General features: G+C 40.2%; 1 protein-coding gene across 1 annotated transcript in view; it reads right to left on the bottom strand.

The window, feature by feature from the left end:
* SPATA6 (spermatogenesis associated 6) overlaps positions 1-17661 on the bottom strand; it is a gene marked incomplete at its 5' end in the record, with an annotated part of 41691 nt that extends 24030 nt beyond the window's left edge. Inside the window, 6 exons of the mRNA XM_082483546.1 lie at positions 2134-2214; positions 6750-6874; positions 8202-8243; positions 9119-9167; positions 10714-10851; positions 17614-17661. Of these exons, the coding sequence (XP_082339672.1) occupies positions 2134-2214; positions 6750-6874; positions 8202-8243; positions 9119-9167; positions 10714-10851; positions 17614-17661 (483 nt within the window). The remainder of the gene's footprint in view (positions 1-2133; positions 2215-6749; positions 6875-8201; positions 8244-9118; positions 9168-10713; positions 10852-17613) is intronic.
* Positions 17662-18325: the final 664 nt, after the last annotated feature.

The following is an 18325-nucleotide window of genomic DNA, read 5'->3' on the forward strand; positions in this document are numbered from 1 at the left end:
CCCCCAAAACTTTAAAGACTATCTTCCAAAGATCCTCTGAAATCATGTGAATACTTTTGCAAAAGAAGAGGCAAAGCAGCTGTTTATTTGTAAAACTGGCGCTTGATATCCAAAATATGGATTTCATAGCTAAAATTTATAAAAATCACACCGTTATCAAATATTGCCTTAGAATTCTATCTCTGAGTTGATTATTGCTTTTAAAATACCTACGTACAGCAGACTAAAGACTATTTATTCTGCTGTACATAGGTATAGAACCAAGGCATTTGGACTCTATGATCTTAAATGTCTTTTCCAACCTAAATGTTTCTATGAAAGGAAAGTAGAGGAACAACCAACCTCACCACCTCCCTTCCCACAACATAGGATGGTGTGCTCTCGTGTGTGTGTGTGTGTGCGTGCTGTAATTTCGTTGCCGTTTACCAGCAAAGCCTACCTAGCAATCAGGACTGACACCTTCTCCAAATAACTATTAACTTCTTCAGTGACTGATTTCAAACTCTGGGAAGCTCTTTCCAACTCTGAAGATGTGTTTGAAATACATTATCACTCCTTTGTAATTCCTGGCATTAAACGAGCATTCAATTACTCTACATACTCTTTATATACTCTTTATAGGTGAAGGCACTTTAGATTATACAACTCTTATCAGGCTACTTAGCAGCATGTTTTAACTTTGAATAGCGCAGTATGGATAATTAGGCTTTTTGGTCAAATTCGGTCCAAATTCACACGTTATAGAAGATAATGGTGTATTAAGACTTTTTTTCCTGTTAGAAATTCTTTTCAAGCTTGAGGAAGTTGACATTAGTCTTAAATGTGAGTGTTGTATGCACTATTTGAGTTCAGAGGAATCCAGAAATGAAATGTCCAGCTCACCTTCAAGCCTCTCCCTCTACACTCAACAACAAATGAGGCTGAGGTTGAGTGTTTATTCTGCATCAACATAGTTTGAACCTGGCATCACACAGACTCTCCATGCCACTGTTTTTCTCATGCCAGTACTAGCACTTGTGCAGCTGGTAGTGAGCCAAAGTATGGAACCAGCTCAAACCAATCCAGATCTAATTCTCTACGGTTAATTTCAATTTCACCAGAAGTAGGCTGTGCTGCTTCTGGCTTACTTCAATCACAAAACTAGACCTTCACTTCAACACATGCAAATTTGATATGCCACTCATAACATATTAAATACTTTTAAGGACAATTTAAACCAAACTGCTGTTATTGAAGTCACCTTCAGTGAAGTTAGTTTTCTGACAATGACAATTTTCACTGATTTTTTTTTTATTCTTTATCTAAGTATCTCAATACATTTCATTTGCTAAATTTGGAAGAAACTTCTCAGTGAACTAATGAGGAATGCCACAAACAGGTCAAAGTCACCTTACCCTCTTCGCATGCCAGCTTTCCTGACAACCATTCCATTTTAATGATACTGCACCATTTTTGAATAATATAGCAAAAAAAGAAGGACGTAAGAGTAACTTTACGTGACTGCTTGTGCCGGGAAACCCAACCAAAATTCCAATCCATGAGATCAGAGAAGAGTGCTACCAAATGAACAAACACATTAGAGAGGATTTTTTTTCCCCTTTCCCTAGTGTCTCCAGCTACTCCACCTTTAACTTTGCTCGTTGTAGAAGCAGCATTTCCAGATTAATATTGGTGACAGCCTTTTCAACAAAAATCTTCATTTCCATTACTGTTACTGATATTGTTATGGAAAACAATTAAATTAATTGGTTTGTTTTGATAATGTAACTTCTCTGACTTGACCTAGCTTTCATTGTCCCACCTTAATTTTAAGTGTCACTAAGAAATGGTGAGAAGGCATCTTCCCACCTACAAATACAGCAGGGATTGACACTTCAGCTGATCATAGAACATAGCAGCTGATAATTGTTTCAGATTCAAGGAACTCTCAGCGTTTACTGTCATGCACCAAACCCACTCTTTGCTCATACTTGATTAAAAATTTAATCAAGTTGTCAAGCACCCATGACAACTGCTTTAACCACAACAAAAGAATGAGAAAAGTTTGAAGTGAGCAGCACATGCAAAAATTGGAACCAAGGCTATCAATATTAAATCTAGAAATTAAATTGCAAACAATTAAATTATGCTAACCTGTATGTGACTCCTTCCTGAGCTTAACAGACTTTCTGTAATAAGGGAGCTTGTAGAAAATCTCAATTTTGGTGCAATTCCCTAGAAGAGAGACAATAATTGAACATCAAGCTCCAACTCAAGATAAAGGGTATCAAAGAAGTAAATGTCACCTAATGTAACAAACCATTCCTAATTTTCAGCCATTTCCTTTGTTAATTTCAGCCTTTAATAAAGATAATTAGAAAAGACAGAACAGCAATGGTAAATGTCAAGATGCTAACATTTGCATTTCTGACAATTCAATTACAGATGATTATATTGCCTTCGTACAACAATTAAGGTCTGACTTTTATTTCAATACATTTCTTTGTCAAAAGCACTTTTAAAGATTTTTCATGCCATGCTATATAGCACCACTAAAAATTCTAGTCATGCTCTAGAAGTTTCATTAATGCTAACTTTGGGAACTTATTTATAAATAGTCTCAATTGTGCAACCTTTTCTGTAAAAATATTTTGAAAATTAGTCAATTACATTGCAAATAACTATTCATTTTTAACAGTATGATTAAGAATCCCCTTTATTCTGTAACCAGTACAGCAAAGTAGTGGGTTGTCTCCCACGTTCTATAGCCATGCTCCACTTCCTCTCAATCCCCTCTTACACACGTAGCTGGCAAGAGGCAGCCCTAGTTTGGCCAATTTGGAGTCAGTGGGGTCCAAGTGGGCCTCCTGGTCAACCAGCACAGATGTACTCATGGCCCACAAGTCCTTCTACCTTTACACGGCTAACAGTTCCTGTTCAACTCATCTTCTTTTACTTCAGCCCTGTCTAGAAACAAAACCTCCAAGAGCTCTACTTCCTGTTAAATTTAGCTAGAATTGGCCAACATACACAAAATTTACTGGGTATAAAGGACAGAGATTATGACACAAGAGCATTATTTCCCAAAACAGCAATACTAAAAAAAGCACAGAAGGACTAAAGGACACATATTCTATAAACAAGTGGGATCGTTTATGTGCCTCTTATACCACTCTGGAGAAGCAGAGAGAACTAAGTGTCCTTAGAACCTTCTACCTTCTCTTCTTTCAACATGGACAGAGTTTGCTGCCCTGAGGAATCTGTGTGCACAGCCATTTGTGCACATGAACACGCAAAATCACTGGGAAATGGAAAGGAGCTGCTAGTCTGTTTGCGACTGCCCCGCATTCTTAATTAGCAGGAACTTCATGAGTGAAGTCTGCTGCTGAACCAAACTATCCTCTACCACCTGCCTAAACACAAACTGATTTCCCATAAGGGAATATGATCTGGCCCCAGGTTAGATTATGGAAATGAAATGACAAAAATGCCAAGAAAGCTCAGTCATAGCAATTAACATAGTCCAGGATTCAATCAAGTCAAGTTATGGCATATAAAAGAGATTTTAAAGCTGACCGTCTTTAATCAACTCATTTTTATTACTAATGAATTGTCAAGTGCTATCAACAATTTAAAAAAGGACACATCTGAATTATTAAGTCTTCTATAAAAAGCAACAACAGAGCACCTACTGCTCTTACAGAGACTGAGAGTGATTACAGAATTGTTAAATGCTTATAGCTAAAAAAAAATAAAAATCATACAAACTCATGGTTTCTTCAGAGAAAATGGTTTGTGGAGAAAGAACGCAGGATGGCACTCGCACACATAGGCACGGTTGTGTTAAAAGTAACTTGTAGGCCAAAAGCTATCATAGTTCTTCTGTTTTCTGCAGTTCCCAAAATAGGGATTGGTGAAGGATATTCAATGTAGTATTATGTAAAGACTGCCGTATAGCCCCGAACATATCTGGAAACGAAAATTCAGCCAGAAAGTTTTTGGGATCTATTCTTCTGCCTCCAGCTTAGTGGTGTCTGCAGCCCTGAGCAGGCTTGTCAGTTCTCCTGTACCAGTCATTAAACAGAAGAGATCTGGACATAATATTACTTTGATCATAGAAAAGCTGTAAAGGTGGTTCATATTTTGAAGAACCCAAGTTAGAAACAAGTCTAATATGTGCTTTTGACTGTTAGGAGCATGAGTACAAGCCTGTAGCTTTAAAAAGTATGTATGAATATAATAGACGGTCTTGTATTGGTATGCTAATGAAATATAGCATAACTAAAAAGAAACTGTTTTACGTAACATGACAAATACTGCATGAGGTTGGGGAATGGTGATAAGAACGTCTGTAAGAAGTCACCACCAGTCAAGGCTTAAACATATTCAGCAAGGCAAGGGCTGCAGAGAAACGCAGAAGAGCCAGCAAAAGCCTCAGCCGGGCAACACCGGACCAAGAGAGATAACTCGAGGCATGTCTGGTATGCGTATTGTGTTTGTAAGCCTCATAAGACATTTAGCCAGAGACATTATCAGCCAAGTGCCAGATTTCTGGAGGAGTTCTGATCCTCTCAACTTGGGATTCCTTCCAACTGGCAGATTAGCGGTGTTAATCAGACACTGCTTGTCACTGCCTATCTGAACTCCACAACTGCAACCTTGTTGTTGCTACCTTTATTTTTTTAATAAAAGACAAATTTATTGAGAATCAAAGTGCCACTGAAGCACAGCTGTCAGTCAAAAATACTCAACATCTCAGCTAGCTATATATAACTTTTCAAGCGGGAAGAATATGGCTTGACTAGCATAGGAATAATGTGAGGGTTCTCACGACCTTGTTTAACACTTTCCCTTTTGCTTAGCATTCGCTGCTTGATGCTGACAGAGTTAGCAAGAGATACTTCCCAGTAAAGCTTAGGGAACACTAGAAGATGGAGGCATTTCAGACTGCGTTTCTACTGGAGGTAAAAATCCTCTCACAGCTTTCTCATTTGGCAAGCAAGGAGAGGAATCACAAGTTCTTTTCGGGAGCCTCCCTCCAATTCCATCAAACACAGCTTCTTTATTATTCCTGATATGGGGTCAGTATGCCAAAATAATTTCTTAAACTGTTTTTTCTGCAGTGGAGATGGAATGGAGCAACAGATGCTTCTGCAGTCCTCATTCCAGGGCAAAGATGGATTTCACTTACACTGTTCCCAAAGACACAGAAATCCATTTCCGTCTTACATCAGTTAACTTCTTAATGGTACTACAGTGTCATCATTCAACTACACATCCAAATGACTCTGATCACATCTTCTCACAGCTCACAAATTATGGCACCTTCTCTTTATTAGAAAATACATGATTTTTATATTAAAGAACTCAGTTCAATGAAAATCCTCAAACTTCTCTAGTGGCTCTGCTTCTACAAAGATTCATTATATTGCATTTACAAAAAATCTGAAACTATTTTGCTAATACCACCTCATTAATTACTACCTCCCTATCTATTCTTTCATAACACCACAAAAGTACCTATTCTATAAGTAATGTGAAAGCAATACAGTCCCATCCCCTCTCTCAAGCCACCATTAACATGCATAGGATAAGCCATATCAAAGAGATGTTATGGCCAAAAAATAATGGCTATTTTTGCAGGGACAGTTGAAGCTGCTGCAGAACCATACATTTTGTATCACAAAATCACAGCTTTAATTCATTCAAATGTAACACAGCATTAGACACCAAATTAGCACTTCTAATTGCAAGCGACTGGGCAATTTCCAGGTTGCCCTTGCAGGGGAAAGATTATACCAGCTAAAAGATACCAATGACCTTTAATCAGCATTTCCCTCCTGCCATGTGTTTTTAATCCAATCAGAACGGACAGGGTAACCGAGTCCCTGTCTTCCAAATCCAAACGTCCGCTAGTAAAAGTTAACCAAAATAAGACAAAGAAAACAAACCCCAAAACACATCTCCCACATCATCACCATCATCTTCAAAGTCCTTCCTGAATTATTCCACTGACATCTAAGATGAAACAGTCAAACTCTTTGAAAGGGAAGTGTGTGATAAATTCATTTTCATTTACTATACACTTGAGCCCTTATCTCCAGAAAATTAACATTAATTCATTGCACTCATTCTGCCAATTAGTTGTCATTTATCATAGCTTTTTGGAAACTGTAGAAAAAGCAAGTTACTAAATGAGCATGAATGGCCTGAACAGTTTAAGAAATAGGCTTTGGAACTGAAAAACAATCATGCAGTACTAAGCTAAATTTCAGTTACTTACTGTTTTAGTGGTGATCTTGCACCTCAGGGAGGCTCACAGGTCAGATGGCATAGAACTATAAATTTGTACCGACTGTCATTGTTCTAAACAGTACCAAAAATGGTCTGAAACAAAATGCTACAAAGAGAGACTGAGGAGGAAGGGTTACATGGTTTATCTGTTGAGAACCGTGAAGTTGATATGACATCTCCTTCTTCTCTTGCATCCCTTTCACTACCAACTGCACCGCAGATTAAATTGAACACAAGACATGTCATTGTGCCACATTGCAAACCAAGTGGAAACTAACTTTTTCACATTAAAGAATTCCTTGAAGCATTTTGAAAAAAGATTATACCTTCACCAAAGTTCAACTGTGGATTTGTACATTCAACACCTGAAATGGCAAAATCTGTCAGAAGCAATCGCTTTTCATTTGAAGTAGTTCAAGGGGTTTCTTCAGTGAAACACACTGTATCATAAATACAATTCACAGACATTCACTCACTGTAAAAGAAGAGGACCTCTTCATTAAAATCTCACGATCTAAACCACGGTGCCCACACGTAAGCTTAGGGTCAGGAAACAAGAAATCTCTTGTATTTTCTTCATATGTAGCTAGAATTTTTCCTACTAAAGAGAAAATATATACTTTAATTGGAAAATAGACAACACAGACACTACAGACACCACAAAAGACCATATTGAAACTAAGACAAATTTTGTTCTTTAAAAATTAACAGCATGGCTCTAAAACTCATATCACACTAGGAAATAACCTCATCAAGTTAAATCAGCAGCAGAAATGTGCAGAATGTACTCTGAAAGTATGTTTCACTGTTATTGTAAAACAATTATAGAACAGTTAACCTTCTTTAAGAGAAGTAGTTTTCCTTTATCTTTCCCTGCCATGCCACAGAAGCAGCCAGTATTTTTCTTAATGGCAGCCAATCCCTTATGAAAAACTGTATCATACTACGTCACAGAATAGTAATAGTAGTAGTGACAGTAGGCATAGAATTAAGAAAGAAATGCAAGCAACACCAAAATCATTATCTCAAGAGTTTCTCACTATCCTGGTTTGCTAGTTTAAAAAAAAAATATTTTCTTTAGGGGAAAACCGTAAATCTATGTTATAAAACAATTTAAATTATGCTATTGCAGTTATCTTGTCAGCTTATGTTGGGCTGTATCACACCTATTTCTGACCCCTGAAATTAAATTCCTTATCCAAGATCTTTTACCCTCCCACAACAAAAATTCACATTTGGTACGTTTCTTTAAGTAAACAGTCTGGTGAGTCACCCGAGAGAAGCAATCGTTTCCTTGAAAGTACTAAGGACAAGTGACAGAAAGTGCTTTTAATACCACAGTTTCCAAACGAGTCCTCTTTAAAACTTGACTTTATTTCCAATAAAATGCAGATTTACATTATTCATGGGAACACTTGAATTTCATTAAAATAGATTTTTATAATCACACAAACCAATAACAGAAGTATGACAAATCGCTATTTATTATCTTCACATATCCCAAGAGACCTGTAATACTTATAGTGAGGATAACAGTTTTCCCAATGGTCACCATTAAAATGGAAGGAAAAAAAGTGTCATTCTGAGAACAAGATTATGCACTCTGAAATTTCACAGACAGCCACTTTGCAAGTGAATTGTGATGCAGTTAATAAGTGTGCACTGGATGATTTCAGTTTATTTTCCATTTTTAAAATATTATCAACTTTCCTAAGCCTCAGTATGATACATTTCAATATTCAGTTATTATTCTCTTTCAAGAATGAGATCCTCTTGATCTATTAACATTTTATATTCAGAGGACTATTTGTTGAAGAGCTTTCCATGTTGTTTGTGTGTTGGAAAAGGTGATTGTGCTGTAATGGGCAATGTCCTCATGGAAATTCACCGATTAAGCTGCATAATTTATGAAGAGACTGATACAATACCTGGAGGAATGAGCTGTATTAGTTCAAGTACTGCTGTGTCAACTAGAAAGAAAAAAAGTTTTTTTCATGAGTTAAAAATACTAAAATGGAAAGTAATTTTCATAGTCAAAACCCAAGAAAAATGGCTCACTGATTTAAGCTTCAGAGCACTGTACATAGCTACACTATTTCCACTACACCAACAATACGAGAAAATTAAGAACAACTTGTGTAAATACCACAGATGAACACAATGGCATTAGCAGTGTACAAATGACAACTCTAAATTTGACTTAGAACTTGGGCATTTCTATCTGCTGCCAAGTTCGTCCTCTGAAGACAGCTTTTAAAGAAGCTTCACCACTATTTCAGATAGCTCCCAGTATGAAGGAGCATATTCCTGGATTTTGAGTTCAGGGTCAGTGTTGTCTCGCTACAATTGATTATGCTCCACATGTGGCAAGACATATAATTTTCTTAAAAAGTGAAAAGAATCATTTTACAAAAATTGAAGGTTTATGCTTATATTATTTGAAAATTAATCAAATAAATGATCAGATAACTGAGTCCGTTACCTTTCTGGATAATCACCTGGATTTTCCATTAATTATGACTTTTCACCCTTTTCCTGTTTTAACACATGTAGCATATGTTCCTAGAGACATTTTGTTAGTTAACAGTATTTTGGGTAAGTCGCTAGAAACCAAAAGACAGCAAAAATCCTCTGCCTGCACTGACAACAAATCTTCTATTCTGAAAACCCACTAGTGCTAGTGTCCTACTTATTTAGTACATGATATACTACATTGGTTACCCACTAGCTTTTCAGAGAACAGGCTCCTGACAGAAAAATACTTTAAACCTCCAAAAAGTCTTTAGAGCCCATACACGCATGACATTAATGCATACAACATAGTATACATAAAGGCAGAACCTACGTTCCAGTAACTCCACAAGGTCTCCAGGATCAACTATATCAGCAAATGCCTGGAAAATAAATGAATAAATAATAATAATAGCATGGTCAAAGTCATCAGATGGACCTGTGGGGAGAGAGAAGGGGGGAAAAAAAAATTAAAGTCAATATTCTTCCTTCCTTCAGATGGTTGCCAAGAGTCCTATCCCCACTGGAAAAAGAAAGGAAACCGAAATTGTCATTTGGCACATGATCAAATTCATTGAAAGCTAGCAGTTCTTGTCATATGCTTTCTAGCCATTCAGGGTTACATCTCCATATTTAAATTAGGAGGCATTGTGAAGAGTCAAACATGTAGAGATAAGTATTGTCTGAGAATATTTCAAGAGAAAGATAAATTGCTGAATATACTAGAATCCTGATAGATGAAGAATATATTCTTTAATATATTAGTAATACTTTAAGCTTCATTTTCATGGAAGTGACTATTCATGTACAGAGTACTGTTCAGGGTTTTTTTTTTTTTTAACCCGAATCCCACGTGAACAGATGGCAAGGAACAGGGGAGGATGTTGCACTGGATATTCAGCAGCTAACAGACTTCCCGCTAATTCTGTACAAAAGTCTCAGCAGAGTGGTGTGGATAACTTTGCTGTTCAAATTACCAAACATTAAAAAATACCAAAGTACCAGCGCTCCACAAGTATCTAGACCTATTCAATAGCTATTTGTAAGGTGATAGATATTATTCTCAGCTTTCTCATTCACTTCTTTTGTAAGCAGATAGATCCTGGTGTCTTGGAATTCCCCTAAATTAAATGAAAACAGTATTCAGTACATTTCCCTTTAGTAGTTTGTGGTATTTTTGCCTTTAAAGAACTATGGTCTTTTTTACTCTTTGGTAGCTGGTGAAATTATCACTGTTTGTATCTTACCCACATCACTAGACCATCACTGATGTTTACTCAGTCTGGTTTTTAAAGTGCTGTGGGATGCTTAAAGGAAAAGAACTAGAAAGGGCAAAGTATTATTATTCATAGGTAGTCAAGAAGCCAGATCATATCTATAAGATACTGTGTTTCATTATCCCTGTGGTACTAATAATGAAGCTAGCAGGGACTCAGAATATGTGATAAACAACTATAAATTATAAAGCCAGAGTACCAACCTGGGAATTCTAGTGACAAACCATGAAAAAAGTATCTCAAAGGGACAAAGATGTCACCAAAAAAGGCTTGAGCTGCTATTCTATCTTTCTACTAAATTGACTCTCCTATATCTTGTAGTCTTTGTTCTTCACCTTGCCATAATTTTTTAGAACAACATCATTCAGTTCTTTCAAGCCCAGAAAACAGAGACTGAAAAAGGACAGTTCACAAAAGAATGAACAAACACCTCAAAAGCATCATCATACATTATAAGCTTCAGTACGCATAATTCTTGAGTCACCGTGTGCATAATATAGGCACACACATCCTTCGTGCTGAAGAGAAGCAGGAGTTATGATGCTATGCCATCCTCAGTGTGATTACTTGCGCTCAGGGGTTTTGCAGTAGGTTTTTGTGCCGTTTGGGATGGGTTTTATTTGGCTTGTATTAGCTCTTGACATTATCTTACCTTTTCAAATACTAGTTTTTCTTGAAAGAAGAGTGGAAATGCTGCAGGGACGCATTGAGTTTTTTTGTATTGTCCAAGTACAGAGACACTGAGATAAAGTTCCTCTTTGTCTTTCAGCAGCACTCCGGGGCAAGTTATCTGTAAGAGTAACACATTCATTAAACAAACTGAACTTTAGTTCTAGAAGTAACGGCTGTTTTCAAGATAAAAATGAAATGGTCAAGGCTGAAATAGCTGATTTCTGAGAGTCAAATTATAGTAGACTAGAGTGAAAAAATTTCTTTTCTAAAGCAATTCTGTTTGTACGGACTGACCAGGAAAAATAGTCACCATTTAAAAACAATCAGGACCAAATACTGTAAGTAAACATACTCCATTGTCTTCAGCGAAAACTGAAACCTGGTATCCCAATCCCAGGTCAATGCATTGACTATATAAGAGCTAATCATCATGAGTCACATCAGGTTGTATAGGATGAGTCATGTACAATGAAGTCTACATAACGTCAAGACACAAAAACTCATCCATATTTTAGCCTAGCCACAGAGAGAACGAAGCTGGGAAATTTACATGCTTAGATATCCATACTCTATCCAGCCACCACAAAGGGTAAGTTTATTTGCAAATATTATATTAACTTTGCCTTCTAATATGTAAATGAGAAACAGCAACTGTTGTTCCATTACTATCAAACACACGGCACATGCAGTTCTATCTGAGAAGTCTGGCTACCTTGGAGGGTATTCAAGGCAGGGAAGGCTTCCCCTTAGGCTGCCAGATACTGCCACTAATCTCTCAACTTTCTCTGGACGATTCTTATTCTTTAAGTAAGAAGAAGTCGGTATGTTTTTAAAGCTCTGATGAACATCGGATGTTCTTTCTTGTGTTTTCACTGCAAGGATGTACACAACTCATTGCAAAACTATTTGCTATTTTCTCCAAGCCACATGGTTTTATTCTATTACCCAGCCAGAGAATTGTCACCTTCCACTTCAGTTCTACTGCTCACTTTTTATCGCAGTATAATAAATATGAGGTTGTCTCTTCCAACATAAGGTTGCTGGAGAAAGTGTTCAGACTTTCAATTGCCAGGTAGAAAGACAAAGGAGGAGAGTGACAGGAATTAAAATAAGTGCTTTGGTTACAGTCTCCTACTCCCAAATGAACATTTTACTTGAGAAATCCTAACTGGATCTAAAACTGGATCTATATAAACAGCAGAAAAACAGCCTCAGGTGAAAGCAGTAACAGAAACCAATGTGTGATAGGTTATTATAGATACAGTATAACCTAAAAAAATAGCGCTTCTACTCATAAATATCTGAGGAGTAAAAAAAAAGGGGGTTTCTCTCCACGTAAATGAGGGCTTCAAATCTGCAAGAAAAATGCCAGAATAATAGATATCCCAATTGAAACAGACTGTCAAGCATTAAACAGCTTGTATAACATTCTTGCAGTTGCAAGTGTGAATAGGAGTGACTGAGACAGACTTCATTCATACAAGGCAAGATCCCCCAAACTACATACTACAAGTCATATTAGCCTAGTTCTCACTTTTCTTCTTGACATTTTTGTAGAATTTATAATCATTTCATATCATGAAAGACTGAGGGACTTGGGTCTTTTTAGTCTAGAGAAAAGAAGATTGAGGGAGGATCTTATTAATGCTTATAAATACTTAAAGGGAGGGTGCCAGGGGGATGGGAACAGTCTTTTTTCAGTGGTGCCCACTGATAGGACAAGAGGTAATGGGCACAAACTTGAACATAGGAAGTTCCATCTTAATATGAGGAGGAACTTCTTTACTTTGAGGGTGGCAGAGCACTGGCACAGGCTGCCCAGAGAGGTTGTGGAAACTCCCACTCTGGAGACATTCAAAACCCGCCTGGACGCCATCCTGTGCAACTGCTGTAGGTGAACCTGGTCTGGCGGGAGGTTGGACTGGATGATCTCCAGAGGTCCCTTCCAACCCTGACCATTCTGTGACTCTGTGATTTTTAGCTGGTGTTTCATTACTTTCACCTTAGAGAAGGCAACCAATATTTGCCTATTTATTGAAATGAAAAGTGAGAGGTTTGAAGACATTGGAGAGGGCAAAACTGCAAACAATGGGTGCCATTTATTCTGGCAACCCTGTAAAAGAAAATAAATTCTTACAAATCAGTACATGGGGCAAGGCAGCACATGTGGAAACTTGTGCTTCTACTACCCTGGGCTGCATCAAAAGAAGTGTGGCCAGCAGGTCAAAGGACGTGATTCTGCCCCTCTACTCCACTCTCGTGAGATCCCACCTGGAGTACTGCATCCAGCTCTGGAGTCCCCAACATAAGAAGGACATGGACCTGCTGGAGCGCATCCAGAGGGGGGGCACGAGGATGATCCGAGGGCTGGAGCACCTCTCCTATGAGGAGAGGCTGAAAGAGTTGGGGCTGTTCAGCCTGGAGAAGAGAAGGCTCCGGGGAGATCTTATTGCAGCCTTCCAGTACCTAAAGGGGGCCTACAGGAGAGCTGGGGAAGGACTTTTTACTAGGGCATGTAGCGACAGGACGAGGGGGAATGGCTTTAAACTAGAATAGGGCAGGTTCAGATTGAACATTAGGAAGAAGGTTTTCACTTTAAGGGTGGTAAGGCACTGGAACAGGTTGCCCAGAGAGGTTGTTGAGGCCCCATCCCTGGAGGTGTTCAAGGCCAGGCTGGACGTGGTCTTGGGCAACCTGGTCTAGTGAGAGGTGTCCCTGCCTATGGCAGGGGGGTTGGAACTCGATGATCTTCAAGGTCCTTTCCAACCTAAACCATTCTATGATTCTACCCTTGAGATAAACTGTCCGATTAATTGCCTGGGTTAGAACACCAGGTTTACATGTTCATGTAACTTCACACCAGCTCCAAACATGAATGACAAATGTATATCTGCAGTTCATTAAATCTATTTTGTAATATGCGATGCATGGAGCTGCATAGCACTTAGGAGACAAAGTGAAGCTCTTATCTGACTACAAACTGTTCAGGCAGGATAAGGGACCATTTTAAACACTGCAATAGTATTATCTAAGGATGGATCAGCTAAGGAAGAGGGATATCAGTGCTGCAATTAACTGATCTTAGAACCAACCAGGACTATGATAAATGTCTAGGATAGTGTTACCCTGGACTTCTCTGCTGCAGTTCCCAAGAGGATGGAAAACATGTACCAGCTCTCATGTTGGGACATCACAAATAGCCATAGAGAAATCACTAAATTAATCTCATGGAAAGGAATGGAATTCTACAGATCCACAACACCCTATGGTATTTGTTTGTTGCATGCACTCTTAAAACTGTAGCTGCATATGTAACCAATGAAAAAGGAAGGTCTTGAAAAAATTGCTTTAATTGCCCGTTATCATCTAAACAAGAAGAGTTCCCTATGAAGGGCAATAGACAGTATTAACTTCTGCTGAGTGCAAGCTTCCAGATAGAATAGCATTTTGGACTTGGAGTTGCAAAAATAATCTTCTCAATGTGAAGAGATGCCGTTTTAGTCTCCTTACCTGGCAGTAATCCACAATGCTATTAATTCATTTTGGTGTTTAAAGCTTTACCTACTGTCACTGCCACATTTGTGAATTCTCCATGTAGCAATGACATGAAGAATAATGTGAATTTCATTCTGTTGCTTCATGAGCAATCTCAATGCCAGCAGCAGAGGTAAGCACCAAAATTAGTCTCAAAAAAACAAGTAACAATGAAATCTCAATCTGAGCAATCATGAATTATTCAATTTAAATTAATGGCAGGATAAACCAAATAAGGTCTTTAAAAAAGGCTTTCCTTTTTAGAACAGCAGCCTTTCAGAAATGAAGAAAATTAGCAGTGAAATAAACCAAAGAGCTCGTGGACTGATAGGAAAAGACCTTAGCATTTCATTAAGCCCAAAGGAGCAAAACCCATCTGTATCCTAAAGCAAGGGAAAAACCAAAGACAACAGAACTTCTGACACAAGTGGATAGGTTTCAAAGACAGTTGAGAAATATGCAGAGCATTGTAAAAGAAACAGGAAAAGGAACCAGAAATCTGGACAAGACGTCAGTCATAAATACAATGAACAAGGAGAAAACGACTGGATGTAGTACAAATCAACCAGGATGTGAAAACTAAAAAAATCTATGTCCCAAACAAACCTGAATATTTTGTCTTGGTTTTCATGATACTGAATACAGGAGAAAAAAAAAAAAAAAAAAAAACCAAAAACAAACTTAAAGAATGAAATGATGAAAACTAAAGTTACCCAATGTGCACTAGGCCTGAACTAAGGAGCCACAGGGAGGATGAATCATCATACAAAGAATGTAATTTTTCTTGCCAGATCTATACATTACTAAAGCCTATGTTATGAAAACAAAGATAGTACCATCTGCTGAAAAATAACAAACACAAGGCCCACGTGAGGCAGAAAAAGAGATCTGAAAAACTATAACCCCATTAATCAGAATATTTAAATACGCACAAGTAAAGAATAAAGGACACGGAGCAAAACATAACTAGAAAAAGAGCCCAGCAGCACGTGTTTCATAAAAATAGATCAGTCAAGCAAAACCTGACATCATCTTGAAAACCTATGCTCTGGACAAAGGATATCTTAATTTATCTGGACATCAGTAACATCATATGATGCCACATGAGAAATTATTACTTATGTGGCAGAAGATGGGAGTTAGTAAGGAAGTCCTAAGGTGGTACAGAACTGGCCAAAGGGCAGCATCAATAACACAGAAAACTGCGAGGCATCAAGCTCGGGGTTACTATTAGTAATGTTCCTCTATACATCCTGGGATCCATACCTTTTAATATTTTTAATGACCCTGACACAAGAAGTCAGAATGTTCTTATGAAATTTTTCCAATTAAAATTCAGAAATCATCAGAGGTCAACAAAAAGATACAGAAAAACCTCTTTGAGGGACCACAGTAATAGAAATGAAATGCACCTACTGTGTATTAAGAACAGCTTCTGCTTTCACTGGGGGTCTAACTTTCAAAACTGGGCTGAGGGGAAGATGATGAGTGTGTTAATAAATGATAGCGTAACTGTAGTGCAGCTGTGAAGAGACTAATATTAAGACACAGGATGAAAGTTGGACTTTTTTTCCCTGACAACACCTAAGGCAACAGCAAGACCTTGTCTGGAATGCTGAATTCAATTCTGATCCTGATCAATGCAAATTCAAAGTGGAAGAGTAGCATCCATCCCCAAGATGATCAAAAGAATGGTGAGCCTATCACACAAAATACTACCAAAAGAACCAGGTTGCTTTAGCTGACAAAGATGAATTGTGAAATGACAGAAGTGCTGCCCAAAAAATACATCAAGAGAGCAAACACCAAGGAAGGAAAAAAAAAAAAAAAAAAATTAAGTGAAAGGCCAGTGTTGACATTTGCGTAAGAGTAGGGCATTAACCAGACAGAAGGAAACTTAAGCTGGAAAGTTTTCAAACCACCACAGTAGTGAAATGCCAAAGTAAGCTCGTGTAAGGGGGGGAAAAAGGCAAAACAAGTGGTTCAAAACCAGACTAAATACACTTATTAAAAGTCTGACAGACATTATGCAGGGATGCAACTGAATGCCACACGTGCTGAAAGGGGCACTCACATCTGTGTTGGAGTTTTCCTGTTCTCTCCCTTTCCACTATTATTTGTAGTCTTGGGAGCAGGGTGAGTGACAAATACCCCACAAATGAAGAAGCCTGACCCTGGGGCAACACCTTTCCCGTACTTTCTCCTGGTACATGAATAGCTCACAGCGGTAGGAACAGAAGAGGAAAGCACATCTGCTCCTTTCCAGAAACCAAGGGGGCCTTTGCATTATATATATTATTATTAAGATCAACACTAGCTGCTGAGACAGCAGAGGAACACCATTAGGGTGATAACCTCACCATCTATGTTCAGAAATTCAGAGCTCTATTTCAGAGCAGCCACACAAGTTTGGGAACTAAGGTGGTTAAGCATCAGGAATATTTGGTCCATTTCCCAGTATGTACTTTCTGTAACGGCACTGGAACTTTTTGCATGGCACCTCGGGTTTTCTGTTCAGCAGCAGGTATTCTGGCAACAGCAAGCATTCTTGCCCTGTGAGGGGGCCTAACCTCTGGATTACAGCAACCAGGGCCTATGAAGCCAACAACTCCACAGTAACAGAGCACTATCTACCTCAACTACTTCTTAAAAGTTATCAGGAGAACGATACAGACTCTGATTTAACTCCCATATTGTATACAAGCAGAAAATTTTGCAAAGTGCCCACGGAATGGTCCTAACATGATTAACGTAAACACTTTCCACTTTCACACCTGCTGACCTCACCCTCCCACATAACACCCAGGCACTCCACAGCTGCCCTGTGCAGGGGACAGTGCGGTCCCCTCGCAGGGACCTCATCCCTCACAGGGGCGCACATGCCACATACAAGCTGCCGTCTCTCGGGATATTTTTTTTCTCTGCTTTTTCAAGAGTGCTTTTCCCACACCATACAGCTTCCCAAGACTCAGTGACTCTTAAAAAAGGCCTTTTCCACGGGACAGTGAGAGCTCTGAAGGAGCACGGCTGCTGCTGACACCAACAGGGGGGCACAGGGACAGGCTGGGGGAGGATGCACACACAGAAGGGGCAAAAGTTGCCCAGGAGCCAGCCTGAGCTGGAGTTCCAGACAGAGGGCGGCCGCCCGCTGGGCAGCAGGGCCCAGACCCGCCTCCCAGAAGAACCCCCGGTCCGGGAGAGCGGGGCAGAGGCAGAGAGGGGGGGCGAAGCGAGACGGGAAGCGGCGCCGGAAGAGCAAACGGCAGCTTCTCCTCCAGCCTGCGGCCCGCCGCGCCCTGAGCTGAGCTGAGCTGAGGACGGCGGGGTCCGCCGCCCGGGCACTCACCGAGCGGACGTCAAGCTGCAGGACGCAGAGCAGCGCTTTCCGCGGCATGGGCGGCCGGGCCGGGGCTGGGGCCCGCCGGCTCGCGGCCCGCTCGGGCTCAGCCGCGCCGCGGGGCCGACGCCGTTGTCACGGCAACCGAGGCGGAGGCGCTTCCGGCCCCCTCCGCCGCGCCGCACTGCGCATGCGCGCCATCCCTCGCCGGGCGGGCCGCGGCGGGGTCGGGTCTGGCCGAGCCGGGCTCGCCTCCCGCGGGCTGCCGCTCCGCACTGCCCCGGCCGCGCCGGGTCCCCGCTCCGGTGCGGCTTCCCCTTTTTCCCGCAATGGCCTGCGCTCTCCGGCCAGTCGGCTCACGGCCACCATCACTCCCACAGTGCACTGCGCCAACGGCCGCGCCTGCCCCGTCCCACAATGCCCTGCGCAAGGGCCGCTGCGACTTCCCGCCATGGCGCGCTCTGCTTCCCTCAGGGGCCTGTAGCTTCTGAGGTGTATCAAAAGTGGGGTAATTTCCCGCCCCACAGCTTTCCGAAAGGCAGGCAGTCACAGTGATGGGTGGTGTGTTGAGAGATGGATGATGGCGCAATAGCCAAAGAGCCCAGCATAGGACACTGGGACGGGGAACTGGATAGGCTGCACGAGAGCAGAGCACAACTGTGGGGCATCCAAAAAGACCACGAAGGGATACCTGCCTGTATCCCTACGGGTTCTTGGCCCT

The sequence above is a fragment of the Vanellus vanellus genome (assembly GCF_965231255.1).
Source record: "Vanellus vanellus genome assembly, chromosome: 5".
In the NCBI taxonomy this organism is placed as follows: Eukaryota; Metazoa; Chordata; class Aves; order Charadriiformes; family Charadriidae; genus Vanellus; species Vanellus vanellus.